The 18,146-nt window shown below is 45.3% G+C and overlaps 1 protein-coding gene across 2 annotated transcripts in view; it reads right to left on the bottom strand.

The window, feature by feature from the left end:
• Positions 1–18,146, bottom strand: part of map2k7 (mitogen-activated protein kinase kinase 7) — a 92,624-nt gene that overhangs the window by 55,192 nt on the left and 19,286 nt on the right. Inside the window, exon 2 of one of the 2 annotated variants that reach the window (XM_087983094.1) lies at positions 3,358–3,405. The exons of the other annotated variant lie outside the window; for it this stretch is intronic. Coding sequence (XP_087839220.1) covers positions 3,358–3,405 — 48 coding nt within the window. The remainder of the gene's footprint in view (positions 1–3,357; positions 3,406–18,146) is intronic. 2 annotated transcript variants of the gene reach the window in all.

Genomic DNA, 18,146 nt, shown 5'->3' with positions numbered 1-18,146 from the left:
AGAGGAAGTGTGTGTGTGGGGGTAAGAGGGTGTGCGAGGGGTAAGGAAGTAGGCAAGAGAAGGCGGGGTGTGAGGGGAGAGTGGGCGAGGAAAGGGGGGGAAGAGAGGGTGAAGCACAAGGTGGAGAACAGGCAGGTGCGGGAGGGGTGACAGCAACAGAGAGAAGGAATAAAAGGGAGGGCTTGGGGGGATACAGTGCAAAAGAGAAAACTGTGAGGTAGAGAACATGAGAGCGAGAGGAGGAGAGGGATCGAGGCGGGAGGGAAAGCTAAGAGAAGGAAACAAAGGCAGAGTGAAATAGAATTGAGTGTGAAAGGGAGTGCAGGGGCAGCAGGAACAATGGGGCTGCTGCAGGGGTGAGGAGCTGGTTGGTTTGCACCCAGAAAAGGTAGCTCAGCAAGTTTGTCCAAATTCCATCCCTTCTCGCCTCTGTAACGGTTTTGTCCTGCACCACTCTTCCCTCCTCATACTCTACCCTACCCCCTTACCCCAATTGCTTCCCTCACCGCAGCAATCCCTCACTGTTGTAACCCACAACTTCATGCCTTCCTAAGGTTCCTGCTACTGATCATTCTTCCCCCTCCCCCCTGTGGTCTGTGTCCCATGTTGAAATGTTGTTTGGGTGGGAGGGGGAGTAGAGGAAGAGGATTAGGTTGTGCCCTAGCACTAGGCTAGGCCAGCTTATCACAGTCACCTTGGCAGTCACAGTCAGCAAGGCCCATCATCAGTTCCTTCAGGAGAGACAGGAAAATATCTTGGAGAGCACTGGCTAGTGCTGTAATCTCTATGACTCTAGGACTGAGAAGGAACCCAAAGCCATGAAATATTTAAAATAAACTAGCCAAAACTTGTTAGCATCTGTAGCAAATGTCTGGAAACTGCCAGGATATTAAAATAAGGGACAAGACTTTGTGGAGTTTAAGCATTTATCAGTTCTTCACTCCCCTGACATTTCCCTAGGTAGGCAGCCAGCTATGCCAAGGCAGTTCATTATATCCAATAAGCACAAAGATTCGATAAGTGTTCCAATGTTTGTATTTAACAGCAGCTACAGGATGGTGGTGACCATAACAGTGAGGGAGATTAGGTTACACAGCCTGCAGGTTGAAGGAGTTTCACAATATAAAACACATACAAACCAAATCTTCACCAATATTCTCTGTACTGTAAAATCTGAAAAGAAGATTATATGCAATTGTAACAATACTAGGCAAATTTATGAAGTGCTTTCCTATTTTCTAGTGCTTGTGAATATCTGTTTCAATTCAGGGACAAATATCTGTCAGGGAACAAGGGAAAATGGTGCTGCTCTTCTTTCATTAGTGCCATGGGATAGTTCACATCCACCAACAGGGTAGATGAGGCCTCCGTTTAATGTTTCATCTGAAAGACAGCACTTCTGGCAGAGCGGCACTCCCTCATTAAAGTGCCCACCTTGAGCTTGCTTCAAGTCTCTGAGCTGGAAACTGAACAACGTTCTGACACCAAGGTGAGAGAAGTACTCACCCATCGACACTGACACACGTTCATGAAACACATCGAAACAGAGACTGCTTTTAGCAGGGGGGGAAGCAAAAATAATTTCGTAATCAATACAGAATACACGAGCCATTAACTTACTGATAAACTAAACAAAATGTTTAGGGGGGGAAACACAATAAAAATCTTTAGCAATGGGAACCAGTCACAAAGCTAGATAGAGTTGAGAAAATATTATGATCACTGGTCCACTCCATGATTTCATCGATTTGCTTCCAAAACTGCTACATCTAGAAAATAGAAGATCCATTCATAAATTTGCACGTGTACATCTCTTTGCATTGTGTGGACAGAAAAATAACCGTGCCATTCTATCTCAGTCATGCTACAGGATAAGTTCCAAGACTGCATGCTGTGGTCATGCACAAGAGCAGCCATTTCATTAAGAACTACAAAAGAGCATGCATCAGCCAGAGATCAGTCTCTCCAGTGTATGCTTGAGTAGTGAGTAAAATAACATGATCAGGATAATGAGCAGAGGGAAGAGGAAGTGGGTAATTAAAGAGGGAAACAGTAATTAGAGAGACAGAAACAAAGTGAAGGAATGAAAGAATGGAATAACAAAAAAACAGGATGACAGGAAAAGAAAGAATGAGAGGGAGGGAATGAGAGGGAGGGAATGAGAGGGAGGGAATGAGAGGGAGGGAATGAGAGGGAGGGAATGAGAGGGAGGGAATGAGAGGGAGGGAATGAGAGGGAGGGAATGAGAAGGAGAGAATGAGAAGGAGAGAATGAGAGGGAGAGAATGAGAGGGAGAGAATGAGAGGGAGAGAATGAGAAGGAGAGAATGAGAAGGAGAGAGGGGGATAACGGAGAGTTGGGATAAAATAGACTTTTTTCAAGAGGGCAGCTGGTGACTAGCGGAGTTCCACAGGGATCATCATCAGACCAAACTATTCACATTATATATTAACAATCTGAACAAAGGAACTGAGGGCATTGTTGCTAAATTTGCAGATAATACAAAGATAGGTGGAGGGACAGGTAGTATTGAAGAAGTGGGGAGGTTGCAGATGGATTTGGACAGGGCGGGGGAGTGGGCAAAGATGGGATACAATGTGGGCAAGCAAGGGGTTATGCATTTTGGTAGGAGGAATATAAGCTTAGAATATTTTAATTGGGGCAAGATGAGTGGGGAATCTCATTGACGCTTACCAAATATCAAGAGGCTTGGTTAGAATGGACATGGAGATGGTGCTTCCACTAGTGAGAGAGACCAGGACCTAAGGACACAGCTTCAGATTGAAGGGATGAGAGATGAGAAGGAATTTTTTCAGCCACAGGATGGTGAGTCTGTGAAAATCATTGCCTCAGAAGGCTGTGTAGGCCAAGGCACTGAGCATATTTAAGTCATGGGTTACACGGTGAAGTTAAGAGAACTGAGTTGTGAAACATATCAGCCATAACCAAACGCAGAGCAGATTCATTGGGCTAAATAGCCAAACTCTGCTCTTATATCTTATGGTCTTATGAGAGCAAGAGAGAAGGAAAGTGAGCATGAGAAAGGGAGAGAGGGGAGAGACATGGAAAGCAGGGGGGGGGGGGTGGGGAGTGAAATGAGAGCGTGAATGAAATTAAGAGGAAAAGATAGAATAAAAGTAAAAAGAGAGAATAAGTGAGGGAGAGCAAAAGTGATAGCATTGAAAATCACTAGAGAGAAACGAGAATAGGAAAGACAGAAATGTAGAAAACTGCAGCAAGGAAAGAGAATTTTGAGAATGCAGAATGCACAACATCATGGAGACAATATATAAACCAGCAAGAAAGGGGAACAGAGAAACTTAGGTAGGTGCATATGATAAATAAGAGATTTGGTACCTGCTCGTTGGGATGGGGCAGGAGCAGGGCTTAGAGTGATCACTATAACTGGATCAGGAAAAGGAAAATTGGATAAATCATAATGTACCAAAACTCTGGCATAAACATAAAACAATTATTAACGGATAAATTAAATTCATTCAGGAATGAAATCAGCAATGAAACATAAGAGCTGAGTGACAGGCAAAAGGCAAATGGGTGAATTCACACACTCTGAAGTCTCTGCATCCCACAGCAGGAGCCTGGCACTGAGTAGGAAACGACACAGGGGAGACCCAGGGTCCAGTAAGTGAACTATCTGCTCACCATCAATTACACAACTGGGCCACTGCATCTCACTTTCCTCAATACTCAGATTGTGAAAAACCTTCCCCACATCAACTGCTTTAATATGAGAATATCACTCCGGAATGCAAAATAAGAGCTCATTTAAAAAAATCACAAAGTTTCTTCCTCCTTGACATAAAAGCAACATTTAAGCCTTTATTTTATTTGATCACTCAGTATAGAACAAGATTCAGAAGAAATTGCTACATAATTGTTAAAATAAAGTCATTCTTATTTGTAATTTCACATGGATGTCAACTCTCAATGTGTATGTTCAACATAGACAGAGGACAAGTAATGGAAAAGGAAGAAACACTAGCAGGTTGGATTAACTGGACTTGAGCAACTCCTTATAGGGTACCACTAGACAACATAGCTCTCCACAATACACAAACAGATTAAGTGAAAAATCTCACAACACCAGGTCATTGTCCAACAGGTTTATTTGGAATTACTAGCTTTCAGAGAGCTGCTCCTCCATCAGGGGGCTGTGAAGAATATGATCATGCTCACAGAATTTATAGCCAAAGGATTACACACAAAGGATAGCCACCAGATTAGCACGCACGTATAGTCCTTCTCCCTCTCCACCTCCTACATGTACAAGCACCTATTCTACAGAACACAGGGCATGAGGTCTTTTGCACTGTGTTGCTGGGATTCACTGACCACCATAGATGGCAAAGGTAGAAACTGTGCCAACATTCAAGAGGGATAATGATGGATACAGGACCGGGCTGGGTGAATGGGATGTGAATCATTTGCCTGGTGTGGAGATGAATCAATGCCAATAGGCCCATTTCCACTTTCTGGAATTCTGCTTCTGTCCTACGTTAACACAGTTATACTTGGACACACTAAAATACAGAAGCACACATCAACATTATCGTAATCCTCTACTGGCACAACTTTGCAGCCCACCACAGCAGCTGAAGGAAGTTACATTCAATTAATTAATAAATCTGGAAGAAAGAGGTGAACCCAGTAACAATGGTCACAAAACTGCTGGATTGTTTTAAAAATTACTGTGACTCATTAGTGTCCTCTGCCCTTTTTACCCGTTCTGGTTTTGATTGGCTCCAGACTTGCAGCAACGTGCTTAGCTGTTAACTGGGTTCTGAAATGGCTGAGTAAGCTACTTGCAGATTGCAGGAGATTAAGAACAGAACCGGATGGACTACCTGACATTGTCACCTTCAGTGCTTAGGTCAATGGTAAACCTGACAGGTCAGACTGGCCCTGATGAAGAGTTCCAGCCCAAAACATTGACTCCCCTGCTCCTCAGATGCTGTCTGACCTGCTGTGCTTTTCCAGCTCCACATCTTCCAGTATCTGCAATCCGTACTGTCTCTAGGTCAAACTTGCTTATACTATTGGGGGACTTAGAGTCATGCAGCACAGAAACAGACCCTTCAGTCCAACTTGCCCACGCCAATCTGATATCTCAATCTAACCTAGTGCCACTTGCCAGCATTTAGCCTTCCTATTCATATACTCATCCAGTGTCTTTTAAATGTTACAATTATACCAACCACTATCACTTCCTCTGGCAGCTCGTTCCATACACACACACACCACCCTCTGCATGAAAACATTATCCCTCAGGTCCCTTTTAAGTCTTTCCCCTCTCACCTTAACCCTCTATTTTGAGACTCCCCCACCCTAGGAAAAAGACATTGGCTATTCACCCTACCCATGCCCCTCACGATCTTATAAACCTCTATTAGATCATCTCTCAGCGTCCAACGGTCCAGGGGGAAAACAGCCTCTCCCTACAACTCAAACTTTCCAGTCCCGGCAACATCCTCGTAAATCTCTTCTGCACCCTCTCAAGTTTAATTTGTTCCAAAATTGAGAGAGTTATCCCAGATTTTAATGCTACCAGCAACCTCACCTTACCATACTCACTGAATCACACCTAACACTGATATCTCCAATTGATCACCATCCCTAAATAGGTCCTGCCCCACTGACACGACAAATCCTTGCCAGAAGCAGCAGTACGGTGGTATACAGTCTGGAGCGAGCAACTCTGGCACTTCTTGACACTGACTTTCGACTCCACGAAGTCCTGAAACATTATGTCAAACCTGAGCCCAGAAACTTGCTGCTAGTTACAACCTACCTGCCTTCTTCATGTTGAACACCAGTTGAAAGGAGCACCAAGAATAGCAAGTGCACAAAATGTACTCTGGGTCTGGAATATCAATTAGGAGAAAGTGAGCACTGCAGATGCTGGAGATCAGAGTCGAGAGTGTAGTGTTGGAAAAGCACAGCAAGTCAGGCAGCATCTGAGGAGCAGGAGAATCGACGCTTCGGGCATAAGCCCTTCATCAGGAATTCTGATGCTGCCTAACCGGCTGTGCTTTCCCAGCACCACACTCCCGACTCTGGAATATCAATGTCCATCTAGCTCCTGTTCCTGAGGATATGTCTTCCAGAATGAGCCAATCTCAATTAGAACAGATCCCAAACAGCTACTAAAACAAAACCATACTGGAATCTAGCCAATGCATTGGAAAGTTGGCTAGATATGTCCTGTCCACAAAAAAACAGGACAGATCCAATCCTACCTATTAAAAACCCATCAGTCTACTGCTGATCATCAGTAACTTACTTGGGAGCGGGAGCCTGCCAGGGAGGTGGATGGAGCAGTGAGTATAAACCTTTACAGTCAGGGAATGGGGACCCCTTACCTGGGAGTCAGAGCCTTCAGGGAAGGCATGGACTGGCGAGTATAAAACGTTCCAGAATTTAGGCCCATATGCCCAGGAATCTGAGCCTGTGAGGGAGGTGAATGGAGCTGCGAGTATACAAGCTATTGGTTCTGAATGAGGAAACAAAATCGGAGCAATGTCACAGGAAAGCAGCAAACAGACTGACTGGTAAGGAAACTACCAAAGAGCGTCCTCATAAACTGCAGTGATTTTAACAAGTGTAAAATTATTCAGGGATAACATTAGCTAGTAAAACTAAGGAAGTTTAGGCAAGACTAAAGAAGCTTTAATAATGGCAGGTTAGGGCATTAGGAGCGTCCTGTCATAAGTAGGCATCCAGGTTGACCATGTGTGCAGGAAGTGCTCCCTACTGCACAAAGGTGAACTCCGGGTTTCAGAGCTCAAGCAGAGGCTGGACACACTGCAGGACATCCGTGAGACTGAGACGGTATGGATATCACGTTTAGAAGGGTGGTCACATAACAGCTGGAGGAAAGGGGGGAATGAACAAATCAGTTTTCCATTTGCAAGCTGAGGAGGGTGCTGGTACCTCAAGGGAGTGCACCACAAAGGGCAGACAGTCCAAGAGGACAGGGTGAAGAAAGCTCAAGTGATAACAGTAGGGAATTCATTAGTTAGGGGACAGATAGGTACTTCTGCAGGTGCAGACATGACTCCAGGATGGTGTGTTGCCTCTCTGGTGCCAGGATCAGGGATGTCACTGAGAGGGAAAGGGCTAAGACAGAGATTGTGGTACACATTGGCAGCAACGATAAAGGTAGAATGAGGAATGTGGTCTTGCATTTAGAGTTCAGAGAGCTAGGCAGTAGGTAAGAACCTCAAGATTACTCCTGGTAGCGAGAACAGAAAGAGAGACTAGGGCAGATTAATTCATGGCTCAAGAGTTGGTGCAGCAGGAAACTCGAGAAAGCAATTAGCAGCAAAAAGATGGGTATGAGAAAACGCTGGCGGGTGAGATTCGGAAGAATGCCAAGATATTGAACAAGGCTATCCAGGAGAAGAGAATAGCCAGTGAAGAGAAGGGCTTATTAGGAATCAAGGGGGCAATCTGTGTGTCAAGCCAGAGGCCATTGGTAAGTGAGTTCATCATATCTGTCTTTATTCAGGAGGAGGAGGATGCCAGTACAGTGAAGAAGGTTAACTCAGTGTACAATGGGACCTTGATCAGATCGGCAAATGGGCTCAGGTGAGGCAGATGGGTAATGTGAGGTGCTGCCTTTTGGAAAGCTAAATCAGTGCAGCACTTATACACTTAATGGTAAGGTTCTGGGGAGTGTTACTGAACAGAGACCTTGGGTGCAGGTTCATAGTTCCTGGGTTGGGGGCGGAGTTGGACTGGGTTGGGGGCGGGGTTGGACCGGGTTGGGGGGTCGGGGTTGGACTGGGTTGAGGGGGTGGGGTTGGACTGGGTTGGGAGGGCGGGGTTGGGGCGGAGTTGGAATGGGTTGGGGGCAGGGTTGGACTGGGTTGGGGCGGGATGGGGGCAGGGTTGGACTGGGATGGGGGCAGGGTTGGACTGGGATGGGGGCGGGGTTGGACCGGGTTGGGGGCGGGGTTGGACCGGGTTGGGGGCGGGGTTGGACCGGGTTGGGGGCGGGGTTGGACCGGGTTGGGGGCGGGGTTGGACCGGGTTGGGGGCGGGGTTGGACCAGATTGGAGGACGGGGGTTGGACCGGGTTGGAGAGTGGGGTTGGACCGGGTTGGGGGCGGGGTTGGACCGGGTTGGGGGCGGGGTTGGACCAGATTGGAGGACGGGGGTTGGACCGGGTTGGAGGGTGGGGTTGGACCGGGTTGGAGGGTGGGGTTGGACCGGGTTGGAGGGTGGGGTTGGACTGGGTTGGGGGCGTGGTTGGACTGGGTTGGGGGGACTGGGTTGGACTGGGTTGGGGGGGGCGGGGTTGGACTGGGTTGGGGGATGGGTTGGGCGGTGGGTTTGGACCGGGTTGGGGGTGAAATTGGACTGGGTTGGGGGGCGGGGTTGGACTGGGTTGGGGGGGCGGAATTGGGTGCATACCAACCTTCCAGAGAGCATCCTATGCAGACCCAGAGCCCTACCCTATCCCTGGGGAGACAAGACAGATGATATTTAAGGAGAGATTGAGTTGGTTACGATTGTATTCACTGGAGTTTAGAAGAATGATGGTGAATCTCACAGAAATCTATAAAATGTTAACGGGACTAGATAGGCTGGAGATCCGAATGGGGGAGGGAGTCCAGAACTAGGAGTCCCTGTTTAAGGATAGAAGGTAAACCTTTCCGACTGAGATGAGGAGCCTGTGGAATTCACTAGTAAACGTGGTTGAGACCAAAGCATTGTCTTTTCAAGAAGTCAGACGTAGTTCTGGGAGACTACAGTGATCTAAGGCTATGAGGGGAGGAGCTCAAACATTAACAATGATCAGATTGAATTGTGGAGCAGGCTTGAGAAGTCAAATGTTCGAATGTTTCTACATTAGATCCTCCTACAAGGGAATCCTCCTCTCAGCATCTACCCTGTCATGGCCCCTTCAAAATCTTCGATGTTTCAATGCAATTACCTCTGATTCTTCCAACAAAGCTTCATCAATGCAAAACCTTCCTTCATATGACAACACTTTTATTTCAGCTATCAACTTAGCAAACCTTCTCTGAACTTCCTCCAATGCAAATATATCCCTCTGTAAACAAGGAGACCAAAATTGTATATTGTAATCAAGGTCTGGTCTCAGTAGTTGTAACAAGATTTCCCTACACAGAGTGAAATTGTTCAGTTACAACACAAAGATGCCAAGCAAACCTGTTCAGTCTCACTATCACTAGATTTGCAACGAGATTAAAACATTCAGTGGTGTTCAAAATTGCCTCATGCTCCTAACCAAACTTTATGAATAACATATTTTGGACACCAAGTTTAAAACTGAAACAAAATGCAACAGTTTATGATTAATAATGTGATTATTCTAAAACAAAGATAAACAAAGTAATCTAATTAATGTCTGCAATCTAAATCCAACCTTCTTCGATCATTACCCAAATCCCTGCCACACACAAACAAAAAAATACACGCAAATCAGCAGATAGACGCTGTAGGGATTAGTCAAAAAGAAAATTTAGTTCACCGGTTCAATTAAACAATTTAAAGTGAAGAATACCGGGCCTCATGAAATCCTTGGACAATGAATTGTTCACAGGCACATCGTACTGTTTATCTTATTTGACATCACTGGTGAATGCAAACAGCTTCAGCAATCTTGCAGAAATATTTAGTTTCAGATCCAGATTCTTTTCTCAAAACATTCAACGATTTGATAAATGCAGAGAAGACAGCACAAGAGAACTGTCAGCAGCCTCCTCTAAAAAGCTGATCAAAACCTACATTCTCCCCCCTTTTTAAATCAATACTAACCGTGGTTAGCTGATTAGTGTTGGTCCTCCCTTGATTGACTAAATCACCATCCAAACAGCGATTGACTTGAGCATAGCAATAGCTTCGTGCCAAATTTACTGTTCAAGTCTTTAGAACAGTAAATAGGTTGTATTACTTTCCAGGGCAGTTCCCAACAGATAATATCAGCTTTTGTTCTCTTTCAAAACAAGCAACTGTTGGAAGTGCAACTCTTAACTTCGAGTCACAGTTCCAGACCAAACAAAAGAGAAAAGAGAAAGAAAAATATTGATAGTTTCACAAAAATTTGTTTTAAGTTTCCCCTTTTAAAGTTTGTTTTGCTTTAAAGTTGTGCTTTTCTTAATACCATCTTCCCTCATTGTAAGTTACATTCCTTCTTGACTACACCTTACAGTATTGTGCATCTCTTCACAGGTTCCTTGATTGTGCTGCTACTGTCATGGCCATTGTGTCTATTCTCTGCAGTCAAAATCATTTTTTTCTAAACAGTTCTTGACTCAGGTACTGAAGTTAACTTCATTTTAATCTGTTTTTTACATTTCTCTGCTGTTTATCTTGGATTTATGAGGGGCTCCTTGGATTTAGTTCTTTAGAAATTCCCTGTTGGGTTTAGTCTACAGGACTTTACATGTACAGATACAGTAGTTAAGGAAATTGGACTGTACTTGTATTGCTCTGTACATTTCTTGAGACCTCTCTGCAAGCATGAAGCCACATTTCTTCACTGCAGCTGTCCTTGTTTTAATTCGCAATTTACTTCAGGGTGAGGAATGCATGGAACTGCACACGTACAGCACAGTATTTCAACTTTTACGTTGGCTTTTCCAAATAGAAATTGTACTGAAACATCTAGCTCTGGTTTTACCATTAATCCAACAGGAAACCGTGCTTCATATAAAGCTACAATTTACAGGAATGCACCACCAGTATCCTATTCTCCATCAATTGTGTGATAAAGCCCAATATTCCATTCACTTAATTAATTACTTGCTGTATGTTGATATTGAGATCCAATATAAGGACACAAAGACCCCAGTATACTACACAAGTATGCTGCTTCCCTCCAATAAATAATATGCTGCTTTTCCATTCGTGCTATGAAAATCCATAATCTCACATTTTCTCAAATCGCCCTTCAGCCGGTAAGGTTTTGTCTACTAACTTAATGTGGGAAAAGATCTGCCACCCTGCCTACCCATAGCAGGCCCACACAGAACATAGGAAAGCAAACTTGGCCAAACTATTCCAGAACCACCCAGAATGCCTCAGCAGGGACCAAACAGGCTGACAAGTGAACCATCCAGCACTTGCAGACAGGGGAATATGCTCCCCAGCACCCACTAACAATACCCGGTCAACACAGCTGTCCCAAAGCCCCGAGGGCAGTCTCATAACCCAGCAATACCAAAGCCATATAAAGAACAGGTCAGATGCAGAGGCACCACCAAGGACCTCACTCTCTGGACAGGAACAATGGGAGCACCTTAACTAATTCAAAAGAGAGATTCTCACCTACCAGCAAAGAGAACTGGAATCTCCTGATCACATTGATACTGCCAGGATGTTGCACTGCATTGAGAATCAGGACATTCATCTGATAACTGTTTTCCGATTAGCATCATTGTAACTAGATTACTCCATTTCGAAATACATTGTGTCGTTCTCCATTTTAATTAACCTTATTGTACAAGATTCCTATAAAACCCGGCTTCATCCTCAGCTCGAGGATGTGAATTCTCAGCTACCTGGACAGACCGTCTCTGCTGTTTCAGCTTAGTCAATTACTCTTCCACGATATTGCGTACTAATAAACTGTTCGTCAATTTCACTTTAAACTGTGCTCTATGATCTCTAATTTATTGGTGTAATTTCTCCGACACTTAACCGATCTATAATCCCTGTAATACTGTATATCACACTGGTGAAAATGAGGCAGTTCATTTTACCATCAAGAATATAAACAATTAAAACTTTCCAAACGTGTGCACTGATGGTGTGTGCGTGTGACTGAGATTTGCTGTCTGAACGTTAGCAAGTGCTGGTCCGAGGGTCATTTTCAGTGGGGGTTTTTTTCAATCTATTTTAAAAGAATTCTGAAGAGGTAATACAATTTCAACGCACTATACCTGACTCCCCAGTCCTGAAGGATGGCAGAGTACAATGCCATGCTTGAGTTTTGAAAAGAGTCGGAAAGGTCGATAGCATGGAAACTGGCCCTTCAGCCCAACTTGCTCATGCCACCCGGGTTTCATAATTTAAACTCATCCCATTTGTCTGCATTTGGTCTATATCTCTCCATACCTATTCCATCTATGTACCTACCTAAATGGTTCTTAAATAACAAAATTGTATTTACTTCTGTTACGAAGGTGAAGGCATGTACAATACCTTTAAGAGAGTGTGAATGCTATTCTGAACTGAGAGATTACAAGCACCTGTGTATATGACTAGATGGCAGTCTCAGAGTGTACTGGAAAACTGAAAATATGTCACATTCAGCTGTGAAATGGATACCTGAGTTTTGGTTGCTGTTTCAACAACAATTCAAATTTAACTAATCAGTTTAAATTATGCCCCAGGATACTAAAACCTAAATCGAGTTTGAATTTATTGTTTTGCCAACATTGAACCAATGAGACGACCTGATGTTGGGGATATAAATATGCGGGGGTTTTGAAAACTGGAGAGAGAGCAACTGCCATCGAGAGAGAGCCAAGAAATTAGGAAACACTCTCTATCAAAAGGTATCTTTGCATATGAAACATTAGATTCCCCACAGATTCCCTACAGTGTGGAAATAGGCCATTTGGCTCAACAAGTCCACACTGACCTTCCGAAGAATATTCACTCAGACCCATTTCCCTACACTTACCCCTGACTAATTCACCTAACCTAGACATCCCTCAACACTATGGGCAATTAGCATGGCCAATTCACCTAACCTGCACATCTTTTGGATTGTGGGAGGAAACCCACGCAGACACAGGGAGAATATGCAAACTCCACACAGACAGTCACCCGAGGCTGGAATCGAACTTGGGTCTCTGATGCTGTGAGGCAGTAGTGCTATCAACATATTCTCATTAAAAAGAAAGACCACCTAGGGAGATCTTCAACCAGAAGAAGACAGATGCCAAGACAACAGCGGGTGTGGGGCTTTGAAATCAAGTTGATGTAATTTTAACAAGTGTCTTATTGGAATAGCATATTGTTATTGAGTTGGAAGCAGACAATAAGCAGTTAGGAGAAAAGGGGACTTCGATTTGCAAATAGTTGTTAAACGAGCGAGGAATGTGTGTTGCAGACGTTTCGTCCCCTGTCTAGGTGACATCCTCGGTGCTTGGGAGCCGCCTGTGAAGAGCTTCTGTGATCTTTCCTCCGGCATTTGTAGTGGTTTGAATCTGCCGCTTCCAGTTGTCAGTTCCAGCTGTCTGTGGCAGTGGTCGGTATATTGGGTCCAGGTCGATGTGCTTATTGATTGAATCTGTGGATGAGTGCCATGCCTCTAGGAATTCCCTGGCTGTTCTCTGTTTGGCTACTATTATAGGACAAGCCAAACAGAGAACAGCCAGGGAATTCCTAGAGTTTGGCACTCATCCACAGATTCAATCAATAAGCACATCGACCTGGACCCAATATACCGACCACTGCAACGGACAGCTGGAACTGACAACTGGAAGCGGCAGATTCAAACCACTACAAATGCCGGAGGAAAGATCACAGAAGCGCTTCACAGGAGGCTCCCAAGCACCGAGGATGTCACCTAGACAGGGGACGAAACGTCTGCAACACAAATTCCCAGCTCGGCGAACAGAACCACAGCAACGAGCAGCCGAGCTACAAATCTTCTCCCAAACTTTGAATAGTTGTTTAATGTTCACTTTCAGAGTTAAAAAATAAATTGATATTATTTTCCTTAAATAGTGGAATTTGGGAGTTCTGTGTCACTCAGATTTTAACAGATTACGAGCTGAGGTGAACTTTTCTGGGAGTCTGGTTGAACTAACAGAGGGGTATTACTGCTGTGTAGTAATATCTCCACAACTAACTGTGGCAGCCTGTTCCAGACACTCACCACCCTGTGTAAGAAAACATTTCCCCATCACTCCCCTCTCCCATTAAACCTATACCCTCTAGCTTTAGATTCTCCAACCATGAAAAAGCTGTAGACTATCTACTTAGCAATGCCTCTCATGATTTTATACATCTCTATAAGATCATCCCTCAGCCTCCTAGACTCGAGTGAAAAAGTCCCAGCTTATCCAACCTCTCCTTATAACCCAAACCTTCCAGTCTAGGTGGCATCCTAGTCAATCTTTTCTGCATTGTTTCTAGTCTAATACTAACCTTTCTATAGTACGGCGAACAGAACTGCACACAACACTCCAAATGTGGCCTCACCAACGTCTTGTACGGGTAGCAGTAAGATATCCCAACACCTATTCTCAATACTCTGAGAAAAGCTAGCATTCTGAAAGCCTTCTTCACTGCCCTGTCTACTTGCTACTCCATTTCCAAGCAGCTATGAACCTGCACTCCTAGATCTCCTTGTTTTATAACACTGACCAGGGCCCTACCATTCACTGTGTAAATCCTGTCCTTGGTTTGACCTACCAAAATGCAACACCTTGCATTTATTTAAATTAAATTTCATCTGCTGAACGTCCTCAGCCCACTGACTCCATTGATGAAGATCTCACCGTATTTATTCCCAGATAACCTTCTTAACTGTCCACCATATCCCACCAACCTTGGTGTAATCTGCAAACTTACTAACTATACATCCTAAAGTCTCATCAAAATTATTTACATGAATGATGAATAACAGCGGACCCAGCACTTATCCCTGCAGCACACTGCTGGTCACTGGCCTCCAGTCTGAAAAACAACCCCCAACCATCAACCTCTATCTTCTACATCACACCAATTTTGTATTCAATTAGCTAGCTCTCCCTGAATCCCATGAGATTTCACCTTGCTAAACAACCTACTGGGCAGTACCTTGTCAAAGGCCTTGCTGAAGTCCAAATAGACACTGCCTACCACACTGCCCTCTTCTACTTTCTTGGTCACCCCTTCAAAATACTCAATCAAATTCATGAGACACAATTTCCCATGCAAAAGCCAGGCTGACTATCCCAAATGAGTCCTTGCCTCTCCAAATGCCTATAGACCCAGTTTCTCAAAATCCCCTCCAGCAACATATCCACCACGACATGGATGTTAGGCTCACTGGTCTGTAGTTCCCAGGCATTTCCCTGCAGCCTTTCTTAAATAATGACACAACATTAGCCAGCCTTCAATCTTTGGGCCCTTCACCCTTGGCTGTCAATCTCCACTAGGAGACCTCAACTTCCTCCCGAGCCTCCCACAAAGTCCTGGGATACACTTCATCAGGTCCCGGGGAATGATCTACCTTAATGCGTTTTAAGATCTCCAGCAACCTCCTATTCTGCAGTGTGGAGATTCTTTAAAACATCACTATTTATTTCCTCAAGTTCACTATAGTATCCATATCTTTCTCGACGATAAATACTTACGAGAAATATTCATTTAGGATCTCAGCCATCTCCTGTGGCTCTGCACGTAGATGACTTTGTTTATCTTAAAGAGGCCCTAGTTACTCTTTTGCTGTTCATGTACTTGTAGAATCTCTTTGGATTCTCCTTTACCTTATCTGCCAATGCCATCTCATGTCCTCCAATACACCTCCTAATTTCTCTCTCAAGTGACACCCTCTATACGCCTCAATGAATTCACTTGATCTCAGCTGCCTATACATATCAGATGCCTCCTTCTTATTAAAGACCAGGATCTCAAGAACCCTAGTCATCCAGGGTTCCCTACTCCTGCCAGCCTTACCCTTCACTCCAACAGGAACTCTGAAACCTCATTAACTCACCTTTGAAAACCTCCCACTTACCAGATGTCCCTTTGCCTGCAAACAGCCTCCCCCAACCAACTTTTGAAAATTCCTGTCAAAGATCATAAAAATTGGCCTTGTCCCAATTTAGAATTTTAACTTGTGGACCAGACCTATCCTTTTCCATAGCTGTTTTAAAACAAACAGAATTATGATCACTGGCCCCAAAGTGCTTCCCTACTAACACTTCCGTTACTTTCCCTGCCTTATTTCTCAAGAGAATGTCATGTTTTGCCCCTTCTCTAGTACGGCCATCTACATACCGTATGGGAAATACTTCCTGAACACACTTAATAAATTTCTCTCCATCCAAGCCCTCAACACAATGGGATTCCTCGGAAAGGTAAAACCCTATGTTACAACCCTATTATTCTTGCAGCTTTCTGTAATTCCCTGACATATTTGTTCCTCAATCTCCCACTGACTACTGGGGGGGGGGGGGGGGGGGGGGGCTATAGTACAATACTATCAAGGTAATCTCCCCTTTTTTATTTCTCAGTTCTACCCATATAGATTCGGTGAAAGAACTCTCAAACATGCGCTCTCAGTACTGCCACAAGGTGCTCCCTAATCAAAAACGCAGCTCCCCCTCCTCTCTTGCCTCCCCTTCTATCCTTCCTATAGCATCTGTATCCTGGAACATTCAGCTGCAGGTCCTGTCCCTCCCTCAGCCACGTCTCCATAATAGCTATAATATCCCAGTTCCATGTACCTATCCATGGCCAGAGTTTACCTGTGAGGCCTCTTGCATTGAAATAAATGCAGTTTAATCCAGACTGCCATTGCGTCCTGCCATGCTCTTAACCTTCCCTGTCTAGTACTGGAATTATCAACACTGCCTTTACTGTTTAACCTGCTTTCATTAACCTCAGTAGTGTACTCAACCTTCTCTTTTGTATCCCTACTGCTATGGATCCCATCTTCCTGCCAGACTAGTTTAAACCCTCTCGAATGGCTCTCGCAAATCTCCCTGCCAGGATATTGTTCCCCCTCCAGTTCAGGTGTAACTTGTCCCTCTTGTACAGGTAGGAGAAAGTGAGGACTGCAGATGCTGGAGACCAGAGTTGAAAAATGTGGTGCTGGAAAAACACAGCAGGCCAGGCAGCATCCGAGGAGCAGGAGAATCGACGTTTTGGGCATAAGCCCTTCTTCAGGAATGAGGCTGGTGTGCCAGCAGGGTAAAATAAAAGGTAGGGGGGAGGGAATTTGGGGGACGGGCGCTGGGAATACGATAGGTGAAAGGAGGTGAGGGTGAGGGTGATAGGCTGGAAAGGGGGTTGGGGCGGAGAGGTCAGGAAGAAGATTGCAAGTCAAGAGGGCTGTGCTGAATCCGAGGGTTGGGACTGAGATAAGGTGGGAGCAGGGGAAATGAGGAAGCTGGAGAAATCTGCATTCATCCCGTGTGGTTGGAGGGTTCCTAGGCGGAAGATGAGGCGCTCTTCCTTCAGGCGTCATGTGGCCAGGGTCTGGCGATGGAGGAGGCCAAGGACCTGCATGTCCTTGGCGGAGTGGGAAGGGGAGAGCATCGTCGCCCTTCCCCTGCACCGGCACCTTCCCCTGCAACTGCAAGCAGTGCAAAACTTGCGCTCACACCTCCCCCTTCACCTCCCTCCAAGGCCCCAAGGGATCCTTCCATATCCATCGCAAATTCACCTGCACCTCCACACACATCATTTACTGCATCCGCTGCGCTCGATGTGGCCTCCTCTATATTGGGGAGACAGGCCGCCTACTTGCGGAACATTTCAGGGAACACCTCTGGGACACCCAGACCAACCAACCCAACCGTCCCGTGGCTGAACACTTTAACTCCCCCTCCCACTCCACCAAGGACATGCAGGTTCTTGGCCTCCTCCATCGCCAGATCCTGACCACAAGACGCCTGGAGGAAGAGTGCCTCTTCTGCCACCTAGGAACCCTCCAGCCACAGGGGATGAATGCAGATTTCTCCAGCTTCCTCATTTCCCCTCCTCCCACCTTTTCTCAGTCCCAATCCCCGGATTCAGCACCGTCTTCTTGACCTGCAATCTTCTTCCCGACCTCTCCTCCCCCACCCCTCTCCGGCCTATCACCCTCACCTTCACCTCCTTCCACCTATCGTATTCCCAGCGCCTCTCCCCCAAATGCCCTCCCCCCTACCTTTTATCTCAGCCCACTTGGCACACCAGCCTCATTCCTGAAGAAGGGCTTATGCCCGAAACGTCGGTTCTCTCCTCTTGTACACGTCACCTCTATCCCAGAAGAGATCCCAATGATCCAAGAATCTGAACCCCTGCCCCCTGCACCACTCTCAGGCCACATATTCACCTGCCAAATCCTTCTATTCCTACCCTCATCAGCATGTGACACCAGAAGTAGGCCTTGGGTCCTGCATTTTAACTCCCTATAACTACTCTACAGGACCTCATCCCTTTTC

Source organism: Chiloscyllium plagiosum, unplaced genomic scaffold, assembly GCF_037043375.1.
Source record: "Chiloscyllium plagiosum isolate Xiang-an unplaced genomic scaffold, Cpla_swu_hap1 HiC_scaffold_45, whole genome shotgun sequence".
NCBI lineage: Eukaryota > Metazoa > Chordata > Chondrichthyes > Orectolobiformes > Hemiscylliidae > Chiloscyllium > Chiloscyllium plagiosum.
The sequence above is the reverse complement of the archived record's forward strand: the minus strand, read 5'-3'. Positions and strand labels throughout refer to the sequence as shown.